Source organism: Haemaphysalis longicornis, unplaced genomic scaffold (assembly GCF_048455015.1).
Source record: "Haemaphysalis longicornis isolate Haplotype H1 unplaced genomic scaffold, Haemaphysalis longicornis Haplotype H1 scaffold_1, whole genome shotgun sequence".
NCBI lineage: Eukaryota > Metazoa > Arthropoda > Arachnida > Ixodida > Ixodidae > Haemaphysalis > Haemaphysalis longicornis.
The window spans coordinates 36,477,087-36,498,479 of NW_027526203.1; the positions used below are offsets into that span (position 1 = coordinate 36,477,087).

A 21,393-nucleotide genomic window follows, 5' to 3' on the forward strand; every position below is an offset into this window, starting at 1 on the left:
ATAAAAAATCAATGTATACATAGATATATAATTAAAATAAATAAATAAATAAACTGAAACATCGAAGTTATTCGAATTCAAAAAAATAAATTAGCAAACGCCCACTTGCCTAATTTCGCAAATGGAAATCTTCGCGTTTCAACCATGTTTCAGTTACAAAAATGGAACTCTCATTTCCTTAAATAAATATGTTGATTGGGAGGACTCTTATGGCACCAATATAGCGACTGCGCCTGGGACAAAGAAAACAGCGTGAAGAAGCAGCCAGATGGCTGCGCAAAATATTCGCCTAGTATCTGTTGGTTGGGCGCGAAGGTAGGCGAAAGAGGACAGTATTCGCCGGTCGCTGCCACAAAACAAACCCTTCTTTTTTTCCCTCTCGTAATAACTCATGGAAAGAAAGTTCGCTCAATCCGAATTTCCCACGTTTGCCCTCTTCGTTGGCCATCTGTTCGTTTCATTTTTTCTTGCAGCGGCTCGTGGTGAACTCTTTTGTTTTCGTGTTCGCTTGTATCTCGCCTTATTCACGCCGGGATTCCTTTTTCAGATCTACCTTATATCCAATGTGACCTGACTCCTTAGTAAAATAAAACAAGTAGTTTCGATTGTCTATATACCGAGAGAGGGAGAGAAGCTTTTTATTAAAGAACAAAAGGCAGAGAGGTTTGCCAACATGCGTACGTCCACATGCTACTCTGCAGGAAGGAGAACGGGGAAAAGACAGATGAGTAGTAAAAAGAAGAGTAGTACGTGAAAGCGGAAAAGAAAAGATAGGGTCATATAAAGGGACATGTGGCATAGCATAGACTGACCGCTTAAGGGGGGGGGGGGGGGGGGCGGCGATCCAACCTCTTGTTCTTTGGTGTCACAGATAGCTTCAACGAAACTTGGGCAGTCAGAAAGTTCTGTAATTAATGTTTGCAGTACGAACCTGCAAATTGAGGTGGCACCTATAGATATCGAGCGTGCTCACAGGCTTGGTAAGTTTGTTGCCGGTAAGAACAGGCCTATTATTGTCAAGTTCTCCCACTTTAAAGTTAAAAACGCCATCCTCTCCAACGCCAAGAACCTGAAAGATATGGACTTTAGTATTTCCGAAGACTATTCGCCAAACACTCGCTTAGCCCGTAAAAATTTGCTGCAGTTTGCTAACTCTCAAAAGAAATCTTTTAAACTTCGTTACGACAAGCTTACGATCGGCGACACAACTTTTGTATTTGATCACAGCTCTAACAGTGTTGTTCCGCGCCAAGTATAGCCACTAATCAAGAGCAAAAAACCCTCGAATGCTACTGCCCTGTCGTGTCTTTATACTAATATCAGGAGTGTTCTACCCAAATGTGATTCGCTTCATGCCCTCATTGATACCATGGAATGTAATCTCATTGCTCTAACCGAAACGTGGCTCAATGCTTCAATAAGCGACTCCGAAATTGAATCTGCATTTCCTAACTTTGACATTTTTCGCTTCGATCGTTCTGGTAAACGTGGCGGCGGCGTACTGATAGCTGCTCACAGAAGCTTACAGTGCTCCGTAATAAACGTTCCTTCCCCACTTGAACTGCTCTTTGTGCGCTGCAATTCGTCCTATCCCCCAATTACCATTGGTGTTTGCTACCGCCCGCTCGACGCTGACCATTCCTTTGTCATTCATCTGCATGAAGCGCTTCGTTCTTTAATTTCTTCCCATCGCCAGGCTTCTTTTCTTTTGTTCGGTGATATTAACCTTCCAGCAATCAATTGGTCAAATCTTGCAGCGTCAACTGTGAGGCATAACATAGAAGCTGACTTTGTTAAAACGTGCCTCACTTTTGGTTTAACTCAACTCGTCACAAATCCGACAAGACAGACGGACCAGACTTCATCGATCCTTGACCTTGTGCTTTCATCTAACCCAGATAGCGTTTCGTCTATTTCATATCACCCAGGACTATCGGACCACTCTATCATCCACGTTTCAGTTGAAGGCGATGTGCCCGTCCAGCCGCGAATTAGAAAAACGATAACCTTATACGACAAAGGTGATTACGGTAGTATGAATGCGGAACTTGAGGATTTTTATGCAGATTTTGTTCCAAACTTTTTTGACCGTTATGTTGAAAGTAACTGGTTACTCTTCAAAAATAAATTAGAGACTCTAATAAAAAAATACATCCCCACTATTTCTGTGACTGAACGATCAACGTCTCCCTGGTTTAATAACTCACTTAAGCGCCTTAAGAACAAAAAGAAGCGGCAATATAAAGCGGCTAAAATAAAAAACAATGCTAGTGCTTGGGACAGGTATCGCCAATCTGAGAAACCTTTCCTATCGCTTTCGGCTAAAGCTAAACGGTCTTTCTTCTCTACATCTCTGCCCACCATGCTACAGAATAACCCTGTTAAGAAAGGGGCGGGCGAAGAGAAGCAGAGAGGCAGGAGGCCACCGTTCCGAGCAGTTTCTTCTTCTTTTTATTCCTCTACCTCTTTTTCTACATTCTCCCCCCACCAGAAGATGGAGGTCCCATTTCTAGGAAATGAAGTGTCTGCACCGGTCTCTTAATTATCTTCCCATCCTGCGTCTTCAAGCTACAGGCCCGAGTGAGCCCGTCTCGTCCAGGAAAAACTTCTGTAACACGGCCCAGCAACCAAAGGCTCCTGGGGGTGCCAGTTGCCTCCACCAAGACCACGTCCCCAACTTGTAAACTTCGGTTGGACGCACTTGGATGATGATGAAAGGACCTCAGCTCAAGGATATACTCTCTTCTCCAGCGATTCCACAAGTGGTCCAAAAGCTTCTGCCGGTACTGAAGCTTGCTAATTGTGGTTTCACGTGTCACCTGGTTGGTGTAGGAGTCGTCCTCATTGCCTGGGCCAGGTATGCTCAGCAAGGAAGTTCCAATGAGAAAGTGCGCAGGGCATATAGGCGAGGGCTCCTCAGCACTGGTGTACGTATAAGTAAGAGGCCTTGAATTGATGGCAGCTTCTACTTCTGTAAGAAGCGTGGTCAGCTCCTCGGCGCTCAGGCTCGTCTTTCCAAGCACCTTCCGCAAGGCTGACTTTACGGAGCGAATCAGCCTCTCCCACCAACCTCCCCACCACGGCGCTGCTGGGACTATGAATTTCCACTTAATCCGGTTGGTGGCGAGAAATGAGGATAATGGAGAGGTGCCCATTATCCCCCGTGCCTCTTTGATATCTCTTGAAGCTCTTCTGAATGCGAGCGCGTTGTCGGAGTACAAAGTGCACGGTACCCCTCGGCGCGCCAGGAACCGACGAAAAGCGAGAAGGAAAGCGTCCGAAGAGAGTCCGGTTGTTAACTCCAGGTGCACAGCTCTTGTGGTAGAGCACGTGAACAGCAATACATAAGTCTTTGAAGTAGTTGCGCCCGGGGTGTTTTTCACGTAAAGTGGACCGGCGAAGTCGAGTCCAGTTACCTCAAATGGTTTGGAAGCCAGTAGTCTGTCCTCAGGCAGCGGAGCATGTTGTACGTTAACAGGTCTGCTGCTGAATCGTTTACAGAGGAAGCAAGCACGAATCACCTTCTTCGCCTCCTGCCGAGCATGAATAACCCAAAAAAGTTGACGTAACTGGGCCATAGTGCTCGCTACGCCACCATGAAATACACGACAGTGGGCTTCAACAACCATTAACCTTGTGAAGGCATGCCGCTTGGGTAGTACGACCGGATGCTTTTCCTCGTAGGCAGCTTTCATTCCCTGAAGACGACCACTTAGACGAAGAACTCGGTTGTTGTCGAAAAATGGGTGGATGTTATGCAGGACAGATTGTTTGTCGACACAATGGCCACATCGAAGTTGCCCGATCTCTCGGTCGAAAACTTCATTTTGGGTATGCCGTATCCAGAAAATCTCGGGCCTGTCCATCTCCTCGGCGGCGGTGATCGACGCAGGAAACGACCTTTGCGTACGTCGACAACGTTCCATGAACCTGAAGACCTGTGCTTTGATACGCAGCAGCTTTTGCAGAATGCTAAATCTCTCGAGGCATAAAATGGGCTCTGAATTTCCCTGTGTCTGAAGAAGCACCCCTGCAAACTGAGAGACCTTATCACCCGGCTGTGGGGGCACCATCTGCTCCCCGCAAGCGTCTTTCAATCTGCTTGGGTCAGAAGGCCAGTCAGAACGCGGTTTCGGCAGCCATTCTGGGCCTCTCCACCATATTCGACTCTCACGTAGAGTAGTCGCCGACACACCTCTCGTCAACAAATCTGCAGGGTTATCTTCACCTGGGCAATATATCCAGTCCTCTGGTTTGGTTACGGTTGTAATTTCAAGTATTCGGTTCCGGACAAACTGGTTTTGTTTGTTCAGATGCCCTCGGATCCAGTTGAGTACGGTTGTAGAATCCGTCCACCTGACAACGCTCAGCGACAACGTATCCCACGATGTTCGCAGGTATTTCACCATTCTCGTTCCTACCACTGCGCCCATCAGTTCCACTTTCGGAAGAGCCAAGGCTTTCATCGGTGCCACTCGAGATTTGGCCATAATCAAGGAAGTGACAACATGATCATTGGTGTCTGAAGCCTTGAGGTATGCGCACGCTCCATATGCTTTCAAGCTGGCGTCTACGAAAACATGAATGTCAGCAACTTTCACTACTGTGTCAAGCCCATGTCTCACGCACCGTGGGATCCTAATCGAAACCAGCTGGAGTAAATCGGCGCACCAGGCTTTCCACAACATAGCTACATCGGTGGGTAGCTCAGCATCCCATGACACCTGCCTCATCCACAATTGTTGAAACAGGATCTTAGCTGTGACAGTAAATGGCGCGAGAACTCCAAGTGAATCGAAGATCCTGGCCGCCGTCTTCAGCAACGAACGCTTCGAGTTAGATGTGACCGAAGCCAAGTACTGGGTTACTGCTTTGGGCGATAAGTCAAAACACTCATGCTCTGTATTCCAAAGCATTCCCAGCACGGTCCCAGAAGTTGATGCTTCATCCACGTAAAACGACTTCTTCAGTTTTCTGGCGAAGTCATGGTCGTCCTCGCTCACCGTATCCAGATGATGGTGGATAGTGGCCATGAGCAGAAAGGGACTTGAGGTTGAGCCGAATGGCACTCTCGTCATTCTCCATTCGACCATCTTTTCCGTGGAACTGGTGGGAATGTTCTCAAACCAGAGAAATCTGAAAGCGTCCCGATCCGTTTCTTGCACTTCGATTTGAAGGAATGCCTTTTCTATGTCCGAGTTTATAGCTATGGGATACCACCTGAACCGCAGCAGAACCTGAAGTAACTCTGGGTTGAGGTTCGTTCCTTTGTCGAGACAGTCATTGAGGGATGGTACACCTTGTGAATGCGAGGACGCGTGAAAAACAACTCGCAGCTTGGTTGTCAGTGACTCCTCGCGCACGACCTCGCGATGCGGCATGTAGTAAACCACCCGATCGTCAGGAACTACTTTGGGTACGACTTCAGCATGGTTGAGCAACAAGTACTGCCTGATCACTGTGTCGTACCCCTGTAGCAGCCCTTCTTGGTGAGAAAGTCGCTTTACTAATCTCTGCAGCCGGTTCAGTGCGATGTCACGATTGTCCGTCAAGGAATTCTTCCAGCCTTCTTTCCAGGGGAGTGCAACAGTGTACCTTCCGTTGTTCTTCTGAATTGTTTGTTTAAACTGTACCAGGCAATCAGTAGATTGTTCGCTAGAGTCCGCTATGCCCATTGATTCCAGTTGCCAGAAAGCCTGCAAGAGCTCTGACGCGGATTCGTCCTCCGTGACGCTGCTCACCCTAAGAACGCAGACCATGAGGTGAGTTCTCCCATCTAGGAATGCCTTCTGCCGAGACGGACCTTGAAGCGTCCACCCAAAAATGGTGTTTATCGCCGCCAGGCCTTCGATATCCGGGCTCCGAATAACTTCTCCCGTTAGAAAACGCCAAAGGTAGTCGGATCCAATGAGCAGACCGAGGCCGGGCTCTGAATCTACTCCTATGAACATCTGCTGGTCAGCAAAGACCTTGCCCTGCCTTCGCAGATCTTCTACGAAAGAGATATCAGCTGATGGTGCTGATACATCTTGGCAGATGACAGGTACCACTATCGCTTCGATGGAGTGGACATCTGTAGCGTGTTGGCTCCGAAGGGGAACTTGAACGACTTTTCGCTTCTGCGCACACGGAGTAGAAGCATTGCCGAACGTGTTGAATGCGACCGTCGTCTCGTTCACAACCTTCAAACGCAGCTTGGTTGCGAGGTCTTCGGTGATGAACGACCTCTGGCTTCCGCCGTCGAGTATACCTCGAACGAGTCGGCTCCTCCCGTCGTGGCTCAACCATGCTCGGAACGTCTGAAGGTACACCCCATTGTCTTTAGAACGATCGTTCGACTGTTCGTTGCTGCTCTCTCCAGACGCTTGAACCGTGGCCGATACGCAGACCGTTGTTCCCGGTGCACCCTCGGTTGCATTATTGCCTTTGAACGAAGGGTCGCACATGGTGGTTGCATGCCTCCCGTGGCACGACGCGCAACTCAATCTGGCCCTGCAGTTTCTCGCTTGGTGACCCTTGGTCGTGCACCTAAAACATCTTCTGTCCCTTGCGAGATGCTCTTTCTTAGTAGCCAGCGAGAGGTCGGCGGTGCATGAACGCGTGCTGTGCTTCTGGGAATGGCAAAAGAAGCACTCCTGATTTCGGTCTTTGCGGGCAGTGACGTGTAATGCCGACGCCGTGAAGGGGCAACTTCGCTGCTTCTCTGGTCGGTTGCCAGCAACTTGTCGCTGGGGCAACTCGCAGCACTGCTCGCGGCTCTCTAGCTCCATCCTCACAAAGGTGAGCAGCTCTTTCAATTCATCGTCCGCTTCAGCTGTCACTGCCAATGAGCGGGCTGGGAGTGCCTCGTCTGCTGGGGAAGGGTTCAGCTCTCCCGATGAATTGGCTGGAGGAGGGCCATACCCTGGGGAGGAGGTCAGCTCTCGATGCCGCTTATCTTTAGTAAAATTCAGCACAATATCGTGTGGTAGCGCGTGCTGCAATATATCTACGAGCATGGCAGAGAAGCTGCAGGTGGGCACCTTCAGAGAGTTCAAGCAGCGGCTATGCAGCTGCACCGCATCGTAGAGCTGCCTGAGCCCCCGTATGTCAGCAGACGATTTTACAGGCGACAGATTCCTCAGTGCGGAAAGATTATGCTGCTGAATCCTTCGCTTGTTCCCGTATCGCTGCTTGAGGATTTCTATAGCATCCGCATAACAGGCGTCTGTGGTCGGTAAGCCTGCGATTGCTGCAGCCGCCTCCCCCATCACGTAACGGCGCAGATAATAAAACTTCGACGTGGGCGTCAGAGCGTTGTTGTTGTGGATGGTTTGCTCGAACGGCTCCCAGAAACCCGTCCAAAGCTGAAGCTCACCTCGAAAGACCGGTACGTCCAGCGGCGGAAGCCGAGGTCCCGAGGTCGTGGCCGCACTTTCCTGTCTGAACGGGACCATTTCGTTAACCGCCGGCGAATGTGTGGCGTTCTGAGCGGCTCGTTCAAGAAAGTCGATCTTGCATCGAATTTCCGCCAACGTGTCGAGGGTCATATCATTGTATTCCTCGGCCGCTTGATACTCGATGTCTTGTTCCTCCGCCGTAAGGAAGGCCTCGAGCTCCTCGCTGATCTTCAAGAGCTCGGCGTGGTTGGCCATGAGTCGATCTTGCAAGCCCGTGAGCTTGGCGATGTCTTGACATCCAGCGTCGAGCAACGAGCGAGCTTCCTTTATAAGCCTCGTATTCTTGGCTCTTCGCGGAGAAATCTTGCTCTTCAGTCGCTCCATTACGCGGTAGGCTGCACCTAATCGTCCCCCCAGCCGTGACGTTCCAGGACCACTTCGTTAAACGATTCATCCCCCACTCGCAGCACGAAGGGGCGGAGCAGATGAAAGACGGGCCCTTGAGGTCGTGCGTTGAAGTCAATCGTTGCCGCACGGGGTTTTCGGCACCAAATGTTAAGAAAGGGGCGGGCGAAGAGACGCAGAGAGGCAGGAGGCCACCGTTCCGAGTAGTTTCTTCTTCTTTTTATTCCTCTATCTCTTTTTCTACAAACCCTAAACAATTCTGGAAAGCAATAAATCCGAACCATTCAAAACCCATCTGCTTGTATGACGAACATAATTGTCCGATTCCAGTGTCTGATGTTGCCCGTAAATTAAATTCTACCTTTTGCTCGGCGTTCACGAAGGAGCCCGATACAGAATTACCGAACTTTCCTTTCTACGATCACCCAATCATGCCCGGCATTACCTTTGAGGCTAACGGTATCTTGAAACTGATTGAATCGCTCAAGCTCACTTCTTCATCAGGCGTGGATGGCATCAATTCCAAAATCCTCAAAAATACTAAACACATATCCAGTATTATACTCTCGCTCAGTTTCCAACAGTCGCTATCATCTGGAGTGGTCCCGCAGGACTGGAAGGTGGGCAAGATCATTCCAGTTCCAAAAAAAGGTAATCCATCGTCACAAAACAGCTACCGTCCTATTTCGCTTACTAGTATCTCGTGTAAACTCATGAAACATGTTATTTATTCCCTCATTACAAAATTCTTAACGTCCCTTAACTTTTTCCACCCCAATCAACATGGCTTTCTTAAAGGACTATCATGCGACACCCAGTTAGCTTTATTTATTAACGACATAAGTACTAACCTAGACAAGAATGTACCTGTAGACTCCTTATTTCTAGATTTCGAGAAGGCATTTGATAAAGTCCCACATAACAGATTATTTCTAAAGTTATCTCGTCTAAACCTTGACCCCGCTGTATTTGCTTGGTTGCAAAATTTTCTAACTAACCGTAAGCAGTTTGTATTCGCCAACTCACACTCTTCTAGCCTATCTCCCGTTCTCTCAGGAGTGCCTCAAGGAACAGTTCTGGGACCCTTGCTATTCCTAATTTACATCAGCGACTTGCCAACTAATATCCAGTCTGACATACGTCTTTTCGCTGATGATTGCGTCCTATATCGTCCCATCTACAATAGCAATGATAATATAATTCTCCAGCGTGACCTTAATATTATTAAAAATTGGTGCGATACATGGTTAATGTCTTTAAACGTCACTAAAACTTCAGCAGTGTCATTCCATCGCAGGCCGGCCTACATTTCGCATTGCTATGTAATTGGCAATTATAACGTTTCGTCTGTAAAAAACTATAAGTATCTAGGCGTAACTTTAACCCAGGATCTTACTTGGACAACTCACATTACTAACGTGACCAATGATTCCAATCGCGTTCTTGGGTACTTGCGCCGAAATTTACGTTTTTGTTCTACATCCGTCAAATTGCTAACCTATCAAACACTTATACGACCTAAACTCGAATACGCATGTGCAATCTGGGATCCCCACCTTTCTAACTTATCTAATACACTTGAATCTAGACAAAACCGTGCGGCAAGGTTTATTTTTTCGGACTATTCCTATCACACGAGCGTCACTAATCTAAAAAGTCAAGCTAATCTTCCTCTACTAGAAACAAGGCGCAAAGTTAGGCGGCTCTGCTTGTTTCATAAGTTTTATCATTCTCGAACAGCTCCCAACGTCATTAAAGAAGTACATCGTCACTCTGACCGCGTCCACCACCCATTGGCTGTTTACCCAGGAAAGACGCTCACCTCTGCCCATCAGAATTCTTTTTTTATAAAATCAGCCAAAGACTGGAATGACCTTCCCGCCGAAGCCGTGGCCCACTCCAGTCCCATCCGTTTTCACCAAGCCGTCGAAGAAATTTTGTACTGACTTTCAACCACTGTATTATTAATGTATGCCCACCCCTCATGTAAAACCCCTGTACAGGGGCCTTTGAGGTATAATAAATAAAAATAAATAAATAAAGTCTCGGTGACGCCAATATCTTCAAGATACCCAAATAACGCATCCAGGACTTTCCGTGGAGATGACGGAGAATGCCATGGTCCAAGTAGCAGGCTCAGCGTAATTGGTCCAAGGTGAAGACATGTGATCCTTTGCTCTAACCGACTCCTTGCGTCAGTGTAGGCGGAGCACTCTAGCAGGACATGCTCGACGGTTTCGGGGGCGCCACAGTTGTCGCAATGTGGGCTTGTACTTTGGCCTATGCGATGTTAGTAGGCATTAGTGTACGCCACATTAAGTCGTAGTCTATGAAACAGTGTTTCCCGCCGGTGAGGTAGTCGTTCTGGCAGCCTCAATCTTATCTGTGGGTAAATTGAGTACAGAAAATCATGATAATGTTCCGGAAGGGTCCATAAGCGGTTTTTTTTCTGCTATGGCTAGTGCCTTGGTTATAGTTGAGGCATCATTGTTTGTAAAGAAAATCTTTCTTTTGTTTTTCATTTCTAGGCCCCTGCCTGCAGCCTCATCTGCTCTGATTTCCTAGGACACCACAGTGTCCAGGGAGCCACTGAAGGGTTACGCGATGGCCAGCAGCGTAAGCGAGATGGTGCAGGTATTTTACTTCGCGCTGGATGTGGTCGGGGATGCTGAAGCAGCTAGCATGTCAGAGGCTTTGTAGGGCGGCTTTCGAGTCTGTGACAATGGTCCGTGTGTCGGTGGCTGAGGAAGTATGTACCGGATGGCTTCTTTAATGCCATAAAGTTCAGCTAGCGTGGACAAAGTCGCTCGCTCAAGCCGGCATAACAGTGATTTGTTAGCTGACGGAATAAAAACTCCTGAAGAACTGGGCTCAGATGTTGCTGATCCATCTGTAAAAATATTGGTCGTTGCGGAGTACAATTTGTGAATATGGGCAAGTGTAACCTCAAGTAGGACAGTTTGGGATATGCGCTTTTTTCAATCAATTCCGGGTATAGAATGTTTTAGGGTTACAGGTGACAAAGTCCTTGGCGGAAAACCTAGTGGCATGGTCTGCGGTGCTTCATTTGGCACGGAAGAATCAATTGCCCTTATTGTTCGTCCAAAGCTGGAAGCGTCTTGATCCGCACTGCGAGCAGGGAGATGGGTTGTGGCATGTAGTCTGTACCTCAAGTAATTTCGTAGCGTCTCTTGAAGCCGTAACACATCCATGGGCTTCTGCAAGAGCCCCACAACATGACGATCCTGCAGGGAGGCCAAGGCACTTCCTCAGACAGTTGTTCCTTGCCGCTTCCAGGTGTTTTGTGCTTGCCGGGAACAGTGTCTGCAGGACGGGAAGGCTACAGCACAAGATACCATCAACATATGCCTTGAAGAGGAGCACTGCAGAGCAACAATCATTGCCCCAGCGAGTGCCACAATGATATCCAGTAAGTTGGATTGCTGCTAAAATTCGCGTACGTAGTCTTTTTACTTCTGGGGACCAGGAGAGGTTTCTGTCTATGACAATGCCAAGGTATCTTTGGGTGCATACGTAATGCAGAGGCCGGCCACTGAGGATTAGAGGGTATCGGTCCATTCTCTTGCGGGGGAACGCCATTGCGACACTTTTTTCGCGGGAAAGATGGAGTCCTCTCGGCGATAGGTATGCCGCTATTCTTGAAAGAGCCTTCTGCAGCTTCTGCTGTGTGATCCGACGCGATCTTGAAGCCCTCCAAACACAGATATCATCCGCGTAGAGTGTGACTTTGACACCCCGGGGAAGAAGGCGTTTAAGGTGAATAAGCCTACGATTAAACAGCAGCGGGCTTAAGACTGCCCCTTGAGGGACGCCTCTATTTACATCGTAGCATGGTGTGGGGCCTCCTTCTGTGCACATGAAAAGTTTCCCTCCGTCGAGATAGTTCGCAATCCATGCATATAGCCTCCCTCCTAAGCTGAGTGCAATAAGAGATGCTGGGATAGCATCATGGTAAACCGACTCAAATGCTGACTTGATGTCTAAAAACACTGCAGTTGGGATATGGCCAGAATTTAGTACTTCTTCTAAAGATGATAACAGTGCAATTATGTTGTCAATGGCCGATCGATTCTGTCGAAAGCCGTTCATTTCAGGGGGGTAAAGTTTCCTGGTTTCGACATACCAATTCATCCTTTTGATTATCAATTTTTTCATTAAGTTTCCGATGCAACTGAGTATGGCAATCGGTCGAAAAGAGTCATAGCGTGTCGGTGGCTTTTCAGGCTTCAGAACGGAAGTAATCTTCGCTAGCTTCCGATCAGGAGGAACGATTCCATGCAGTCAAGTAGCGTTATAGTACTCCAAGAGACGCAAGCGAGAGTGGTGTGATAAATGCGAAGTAGCCTCATGAGTAATTTCATCGTAACCAGGAGAAGAGCGTTTTTTGACATCGGAAATAGCCGCATTAAGTTCTTGTAGCGAGAACGGGTGATCTAACGCAGGCACAGCAGCTGGAGGGGAACGGAAATAATTGAACTGTGGGCGCGTCCTTGCGGATGTGGTGGCGGACAGCAGATTGCAATATTCTTCAGCGGCTTCTCTCTGAGAAATACTATCTCATGCAATGACAGCGCGCTGAATAGGCGTAGTAGCGAGATGTTGTTCCGCGTGCCCTTTACTACACGCCAGATGTGCGACAAAGGCTTGCGAACATCCAATTTCGCGCAAAAGTTTGCCATCGCTGCCTGTTTAGCTTCTCTAAATGGCGTCTCACGTGTCTCTGCACCCTACGTGCGTGCTGCATGTCTTCCAAAGTTTTGGTACGTCGAGCCTTGCGCTCTGCACGCCTGCGAACGGCTCGTAGCCTCTCATACTCCTCATCATTTCTGACATTTGTAGGCCTTTTCATAACACGCGATGATTCCCGCAGGCAGCGAGCAATTATTGGAATTATGTCGTCATCCTTAGTTTATACTGTAATGCTATGACCCACGCTCTCTTCATAGGCCTCCCAGTTTGTGCACTTGACCTTCGCCCCTTCTCGGAGCGCATCTTTGTCAAGGTAAGAAAGCAAAACTGGGTAGTGGTCGCTTCCCTTTGTTTCCAGGTCTGTGCACCAGAAGAATTTTGCAGCCCAGTTGCTTGAAATAAAAGAGACGTCAATGCAGCTGCTCACTTTCTCGTTTTTCATGTAAGTGATGCTGCCGTCGTTAAGAGGCTGAACAGAGTACTTGATCAGCAGCTCGGCTAGCCGCACTCTCCGGGAATTTTTATGTGCGCTGCCCCAGATCTCATGGTGCGCATTAAAGTCACCGCAAATTAGATAAGGCGGGGACGTGCAAGTAATAATATTTTCTAGCCGCGAGGCGTCAAAGCGGTTGATTGGCTCTATGTAAGCAGCAATTAAAGTGAAGCACTGGGTACCAATTCTGGTTTTCGCACAGAGGTATTCTTCGGATTCATGAACAGGCACAGCAACGCTTGCTACTGGCACATCGTGACGGGCGGTAATAAAAAGTCGACTTGAGCCGTATAAGCCATGGGAATGAAGCAATTGATAATTCTTTAACCTAAAATGTTCTTCAACTCAAGATTCAGATATAATAATCAACGGAAATTGATATGTCCACACAAGCTGGCGAAAATCAGCTAGTTTCGAGCGTAGGCCACATGCATTCCATTGGAAAATTGTACAACTTTCGAGACTTGCGTTAATAAGCGGCTTCAGGCCATCAACTTTGTTGGGCTCCCGAACGATGCCGCGAAGCTGATGATGTGGAGGCCACGAAAGGTTCCAACGACAGTACCGCTTCTACCTCGGGGATATGGCCATAGGAGGGGTTGGTGCGCAGCAGTGCCCTGATTGCCGCATAAAGCATGCGGATGAGTATGCCAGTAATGTCAGGCTGCGCGGCCTGAGCTGCCATCTGTCGACGTTCCCTACGGGGACGTCGAGTTGAGGGGGAGTCTGCGTCCTGTGAGCGTACATCAGGTGTGGCATGATTAATTGTGGTTGTTTGATGATCCCGTGTGGTCTGCGCGTAACTTGCTTGTGGGAGCTTCGCCCTGAAGTGCAGGGTCATTTGAAGGCACAGTCGCAGATAAAAACATAACTTCTGGGTTTGATGGTGGCTCACGTCGGGAAGGAGCTTTCCCTTGTACTTGCTCGACACTGCGTGCAAGAGTAGCTGCCTTTGTCTTCGGGCAAGCTCCATACGACGCGGGATGCGGGCCGCCACAGTTTGCGCATCGGGGTTGATTGCGCGAGGTACAGTCATTGTGTGGGTGGTCCCCAGAGCATATTTTCAAGCGAAGTTTTGCTCTGCAGTTCCTGGCGATGTGGCCGTGTTTCTGGCACTTGAAGCACGGTGTAGCAGATCCAGTGTACTCTTCTACGGGGAAGCTGTTAAAGCCAAGAAACACCCGAGCTGGCAGAGGTGAACCTGGCTTGAACTCCAAGATGGCTGAGCGTCGGCGGGTCTAAGCAATGACTTGATTTTCATCTCGTATGTAGGTGACTTGCCGACGGGAAGAGATAACTCCTTGGTCTCTAAGGTAATTCCTTAGTGCCTCATCACTGTACTCAAGGGCCACACCTATGGGATTTTCCCATACGTTGCCATGTACGATCGTTGCACGCGCACCTCGACTGGTAAACCAGCAAGGGTGGAGATATGTAGTAGTCGGTTCGCTGCAGCTAGAGACGACACGGTCACAATAAGCCTACCATAAAAACTTTTAAAAACTTTTTAAACTTAAAAAATTTAAAACTTTTTCTTGTGCCGTCGCCACGACTTCTGACGCCAATACGTTGGGGTTGGCTTTCCACAAACTGTAACCTTCAGTTGGTGCAAAGACAACGGGAATCCCGGCGGCTCGCTTTTTCTTGTAAGTGACAAGGGTAAAGTCGCCTTGGTTTACTTCCATGTCAGTAGCGTCAGAGCAAACGTTCCGATCTGCGGTCTCTTGGTCAGTAGCACGCTTTTTAGGAGCTGACGGGCTTTCCAGGTTATCATCGGGAGTCGATTCATGCGAAACTGCAGGAGTACCTTGGAAGGGTCCGCTTGGAGCGGTCAGGCCCTGGTTGGTTCCGTCCATTACCACGGCATATTGCTGAGGTGCAGGGTCCGCACGCAGCTTCGCTCAAGCTGTTCGACACGGGGCGTCCGCCCTTGTGAAGTCGCTGGGTGCTTGTAAGAAGCCAGCGTTAAGGATTTCAGTCACAGCAAAGAGGAACAAATACAACACGAAGAATAACTCCAGAGTAACAAGAACAACCAGCAGGTTGACCCGATCTTCGTTATTAGTATGATACTCTATGCTCGCCTCTCATCTATATACCGCATTTTTCCTATTCTAAGCACCCCCTATTCAAAGCACGCTCCCCTACTTTCGGGGAAAAAAATGAAAAAAGTTCTGATCTAAAAAAATTGGCCGGTTATCTGCTCCTTTCGTTGGAAATGTCAAAAGACGATAGTCTTTGTACACATATTCCAATGAAATGCCCCCCTTTGTTTTCCCTCTGACCTCTCACGCTGTTTCTGTACCGTTGCGCTCATCCCAAGGTAAACACACTGAAGGTTTGCGCAAGGCGATTTGAATTTACCGCGTTCCACTGCTACAGGCCGGGTTCCTCGATGCCAGCGCTGCAGTACGGCGGAGACGCGCGTGAATGGAGGCGGCCGACTACAAGATTTATAGAACCGCGAGGGCGTGCTCCACGTGCGTTCCAAGCAGAACGTGGAACCCATCTAGTGGAGGCTTTCGTTGCTGTTGCCGCATGATTTTTCATATGCTGCCAGGAGGCGGCGGTTTTCTGCAGTAGATGTAGAATATCATTTGCTATCGAAAAACCAAGCATCCACGAATTTGTAATAAAGGAACACTGTAAATACCTCTTGTGTACTAATTTCTTGTCTCATTTTTGCGCAATGTCTTGTTCTTGTTTAACAAAGTTGACAAGCATGAACATATAAACCGGGCTTAGAAGTTTACATTTGGCTGTGAGTATATAAGACTTTTGCGCAGTACGCATTTTACTTTGGCTGGGTGGCTGAATCGAGTTACAGAAAGACAGAGGGACAGACAGACAGACATACAGGCAGTCCAAAATTTCTGGGTTTAAGTATCCCAAGAAAAACTATCGTCTTTAAAAATCTAAGCACCCCCTTTTTTTCAAGCAACCATCACAAGGTGGATTTCAGACGCGTGGAAGCGAGTCTGAGTAGACGTTGTGGCCAAGTCATTTATGAAGATTTCAATTACAAACCCCGTCAACAGCTGCAACAAAACATGACCTGCTGAGGCATACTGAGGCCCCACGGCACAACTAACTCGGATGGTGGTGAAGGTGACTGATTATGAGATGTAAGTGGTAGGTTCACTGTCTGCACCTATTTTTTTAATGTTTGCCTATTCATTGCTCCCGTCAATGGGAAATACGGCCGCGAAAACAATGTGGGGGGGGGGGGTAGGGGTGATTTAGGTTTCTCGAATCTAATCACCCCCCTCAATTAGGGCACCGCGATCGTGGAAAAAAGGGGGTGCTTAGAAGTGAGTGAATCTGGTATATAAAAATTCCAGCATATATTTAAATACATGAAGATGCCAGCAGTTGCGACATCTAAAAGTGTTCTAAAGGCCGAGACACTCAGCTCTGCCATCATTTGCTCCATAGAAACGCGGCTGTATGCCTGTGGTCATCACCGGTCGATTCCGCTCTGGTGGTATCAGAAACGTCTTTTTTTGTTTGGGGGGGGGGGGGGGGTTATGCTGGCGTCTCAGCCAAATGATCATCGGCGAATAGACCAGGATTTTCTGAAGTCAGCTGCTGTTGTGACTGGCGAATCCAGTGAGTGAGTAAGAATACTTAGTGGGCAGGTTAACGCACACAGCGGCAAATTTGGGCGAATTGGTACGTGTTCATACTTAATCACAGCGCGAAGCACGGGACAGACAGAAAGATTAACCACTGGACAGGCGCTGTTTCTTGGTTAATCTTTCTGTCTGTCTCGTCCATCGCGCCGTGATTAAGTATGAAAACGCACACAGCGTATTGGCTCACAATTGCACACGGGTATGTTGACGTCTATGAAAGTGGTATTTTTGTTACCGCTGCAGTCATACCAAATACACGGCCCCGGAATTTCACACATCACGACATACAAGGCTGTCGCCTTAAAAACCTGGGGTTGCATTACAAACAGTTAGCCATTGACTGGTCTTTTTTGTGAACAATGAATTTGAATTCCAAAATAATGTATTGGGGTTTAAGAACAAGAAATCTAGGGTGTTTGTATTAGTTCGTCAGTTTAAATAAATGAATTAGCACGGTATTTATACACACTTCAAAAGTGATGCACCCACTGTGCATACCGGTAGAGGACGAGGGGCTTGTTGTCATTATTTACTTGTGCTGAAAGCAGCAACTTGACTTAATGCTATAAAAGCAAGTATTACTCAACTGAATACTGCTCATGCGATAAGGCAATGTATGTTTCTCTTATCTCCAACACTGATTGGCGGAATCAAATAAGCCTCTTGTCGATAGACTACAGGTGCTACTAGCAATTGAAACTGAAGAATGTCCCTACACTTGACAAATTAATCCCACATTCTGAACCTTTTCTCCGCAGAATCCGTCAAGGAGACACTTCAAAGCATTTTTCGCATGTAAAAACATTGCGGTATCCTCCACCACTGCCTTCGGCTCCACTCAGCCGAGATAAGGAAACACAGGGAGTGAAGGACAAACTCAGCATATGGTCATACGTCTTTTGCACTTCAACTTGAGTAAGAACAAATCCGCCCTCTAGAGTCCCTCTATAATGGAGTCTATATGTTCCGCAAGCACTGGCGATGCCTTAAACTTAGAAGAACCTCATTTCAACATATACTGTTCTACGCAAGGGCTGGCTCGTGCAAGCGAGCGAGCGTGTCGCCGACATGCAGCACGCAAGACTGATTGATTGCGAGGAAGACTGTAGACGAGCGGCAATTCGAACACCATAAAATCTCACGCTCGTAGGTCCACTCATTCCTGACATCTCAGCACGTGTTATCCCCGGCCGTTTTACTAGCAAGAGCTGCCGGCGGGAGCTTTGCTGGGAAAGAATATATTCACCACCAACGCAGCCGCTCTTCCTCCAGGTGTATGTTTTCCTGAATGAGAATATTGTATTCACGGCACGTGCAAATGAGGAAAAAGGCCGAGATGCAAGAGCCATTAGCTAGGAGGATAATTCAACGCTGCAGACAACACTCGCAACCCTCCCAGTTAAGTATAGTAATTTATTAAAGCTTACCAAGTCGCCATTTTTGTCGTCGTGTTTCCGAGACGGTGGTGGGGGGGGGGGGGTAGTGGTGGTGTATGGGGGCGGGCAGGGGGGGTATCAGGATTGGTAGCTTTCAAGTTTGCTAACGTCCGGCTCAATACTTCAAACCGTTCTTAACCTAGCGAAGTTCCATTCTGTTATCTTTGCTTTCACACGCTTCGTAGCTGATGTGTTACGCAGAATGCGACCTTCATTACAAGGGGGTGCGTCACTTATGCAGCCAACGTATGCATTCATGGCTGACATAAACTTTCCACGTCGGAGCGATATTTGCCTGTATCAGAGGATGTATTCAGGGCTTACATACGCTACCCAGTTGGAAAAGTCGACCTGGGCTTGCGATCAGAGGCTATGTAAATGAACGCAGATCTTCCTATCTATATTTTTCTCGAGTTCCCAGAGATCTTTGTTTGTCCAACGGCGAGGCGAGATGTCTCGGCGAACATGTCATTTCCTCGGAAGAGGCTTGTTGTTGCTGCCGCTGCACGCGCACGGCCTCATACGCCACGCCTCCGATGCAGGCGTCGGGGCTGAACCGCCACATTTGCTGCAGTCGCCGATTAGACGGACTTGGCAGCACATGCGCTCCGGTCTTTTTCTACAGTAGTCGCCCGAGATACGCCACTTCAAGGGCTTTCAGGACTATCGTTACACGCGTGTTGGTGCGGAGAATCACCCACATCACCAGGACGTCGACATGGGAACAAGACCAGTGTTGTGCTTTCTTGTGGTGTCAGTGCCTTTCTTGGGCTTTTCGTGCGCTCTGTCAGCCGTTGGTGGTCGCATGACAACCAGCAACAACACTGTGCCGGGTCATGGCGAACCCCAACACTCGCCTCCAGAGAATCTAGCGACCACCTTCCGCCGCTGGGCAAGGGAAGCGGTTCACAATGTGCCGCCTTGGCTCAAGCAGCGCATGCTCGAAGTGCCGTTGTCTGCGGACTGCTCCTTGGCCTTGCTGAGAATGCTTCGCGGGCTCTCATCACTCGAACCTTGGGCCATACGCAGTGAGTAACCGAGCCTCTCTCAAAGACTTCAAGGGGATCGTGCAAGTCATGCCGAAACGAGACACAGTGCTGCCTAACTTACAGTCAACTACAAATGAAATGCGAACACAAAAATATGAACCAGAACACTCAAAATTAAAAAATACTGTTCGTTAAGGTCCAACAATGGCACGCTATTGGTATATTTGGAAAGCTAGGTTTCCCAGCTTTGTGTTTTTAGTTATTTTTTTATTTGAATACATTCAATGCCCAAAGGGCGTTACAGATGGGAGTGTTTATTGGTATTAACATCAGAAAAAACAAATGTAAACAAATTATTGGAAAGAACAACAACAAAAACAATTGTGGACAACGAAAAAAAATGCTAGTTGAGTGAGAGCATAAATTTGAGAGCACATAGTTGAGAGCATAAGTTTAATCATAAGGAACAAAAGTAAATTTTAATGGATGTCTTAAATGACGGCACATCGATTATACTAGCTATTGCAGGGGGCAGACGATTCCATTCGTTAGCAGTTTTGGGACTCAAAGAGGCACAAAATAAGTTCGTGTCGTAGTGGAGAATTCATACCTAATGGCCGATACCTAATGGTCAATACGGGATGATGTATATGACGGCAGAGAAAGGAGTTCAGTTCTGAGGAGTGCGTTTGAAAAATACATTTTATGAAAGGCTGACAAACGGACAATTTTTCTGATTAGGGGTAGGTTGGGACGTTTTAATGTGCGTTTCATAGCAGAAACACTAGATGTCCGAGCATAGTTAGAAAGGATGAAGCTTGCACTTCGATTTTGAGCCATTTCTAACATGTTAACGACATAATCATAATGGAATCCGACACAGAACACGTGTACTCACGTTTGGGCCAAATGAAAGTTTTATCCAACAGTAGTTTAAGGTGTGAAGGCGCCATACTGAAATTACGTCGGAAGTGCCCAAGCATATATATACGGTTCGTATTATTTACAGTACAATTTACATGAAGGTGCCAAGAAATATTGTTGGGGATATGAATTCCTAAATATTTGTAAGAAGCAGCACATTCTAGTTTAGAGCCCTGGATATAGTAGTCGGAAATGTTGGAGTTATCAGCCTTAGGTGAAAATCTAAAGGTTTTACATTTGTTAGTATTTAAACGCATTTTGCTTGTGTTACCCCATGTAGTAATATTATGGAGGTCACTCTGAGGTATGGAATTGTCACAAGCTGCAGTGATAGTTCTATAAATGACGCAATCATCTGCGCACCCCATATTGCTTGAAGTGACTGCTGAATTCAAATAATTAACACAAATCAAGAAAAGCAAAGGACCCAGCACGAAACCCTGCGGTACCCCTATTGTTACTAGAGAGTGTGGTGAATCAAATTTATTGGCAGTTACAGACTGACTTCTATTAGATAAAAAATTGAATCGAGCAAAGAACGCTTGGATTTTATTTCATGCATTGTAATTGTTGATTGAGTAAGGCAAAAGCCTTAGAGAAATCAATAAAATACAATCGATGCAACGTCCCTTATCAACAGCAGTGGCAATGTCATGTATGAAACAGATAAGTTGCGCCTCACCAGAAAAATTCTTACGAAAAATTCTCCCAATTAACTACCATTTTCAAAAAAGCAACGTGATTCTGAGAGAGAATAAAATTAAGCCATTTATAGGAGGTTAATCCTCCCAACTGAAACCACGGCGTATGTTATCTTTATGGCCCCTAATAAACATTAGGAACCTAACGTCCCGTTAGGTCATGTTTTGTAAGTAAGCCACGCGTCATTACTACTTGCAAGGAAAGAAATTGCGCTATTTGTGAGTGCTGGTTCAAATTTTGGGTTCGTGTTTCATTTGTTCATGACTCTACTTTGCCTCTTTCCGTGACCCCAGCATTGTGAAACATACTTTGTGAAGTATTTTTCTTGGAAAGTACTAAACAAAAACCGAGAGCGTTTTTATTTCAGCCCTCCAAGAAAGAGGAGCGGCGGAAGTGTCACTTGTGTGAACTATTGCTTGCTATCACGTGGTACAACATAGGGGTCACGCCCTGTTAGGTCACGTTTTTAGGGACCACAAAGAGAACAAACGCCGTGGTTTCAGTTGGGAAGAGTAACCTTTGATAACTCAATTAATGACGTTGTTTTTTCAAAATGGTAGCTAATAGGGAAAAGCTTCCAAATTTCTCTCTCAACGATGTCAGCACTAACGTCATGGGGAAAGAATTAAATATAGAGCAATTGATGTGTAAATTACATAGGGTATAATTGAAGCAGCGTTTTCATACGGAAACGCAACATCAGTTCGCGTGAGCGGTTTA

General features: G+C 47.3%; 1 protein-coding gene across 1 annotated transcript in view; it reads left to right on the top strand.

The window, feature by feature from the left end:
• Positions 1-18,577: 18,577 nt before the first annotated feature.
• LOC144175832 (nose resistant to fluoxetine protein 6-like) overlaps positions 18,578-21,393 on the top strand; it is a 421,837-nt gene continuing 419,021 nt past the window's right edge. Inside the window, exon 1 of the mRNA XM_077704849.1 lies at positions 18,578-19,086. Within this exon, the coding sequence (XP_077560975.1) occupies positions 18,777-19,086 (310 nt within the window). The 5' untranslated portion in view covers positions 18,578-18,776. The remainder of the gene's footprint in view (positions 19,087-21,393) is intronic.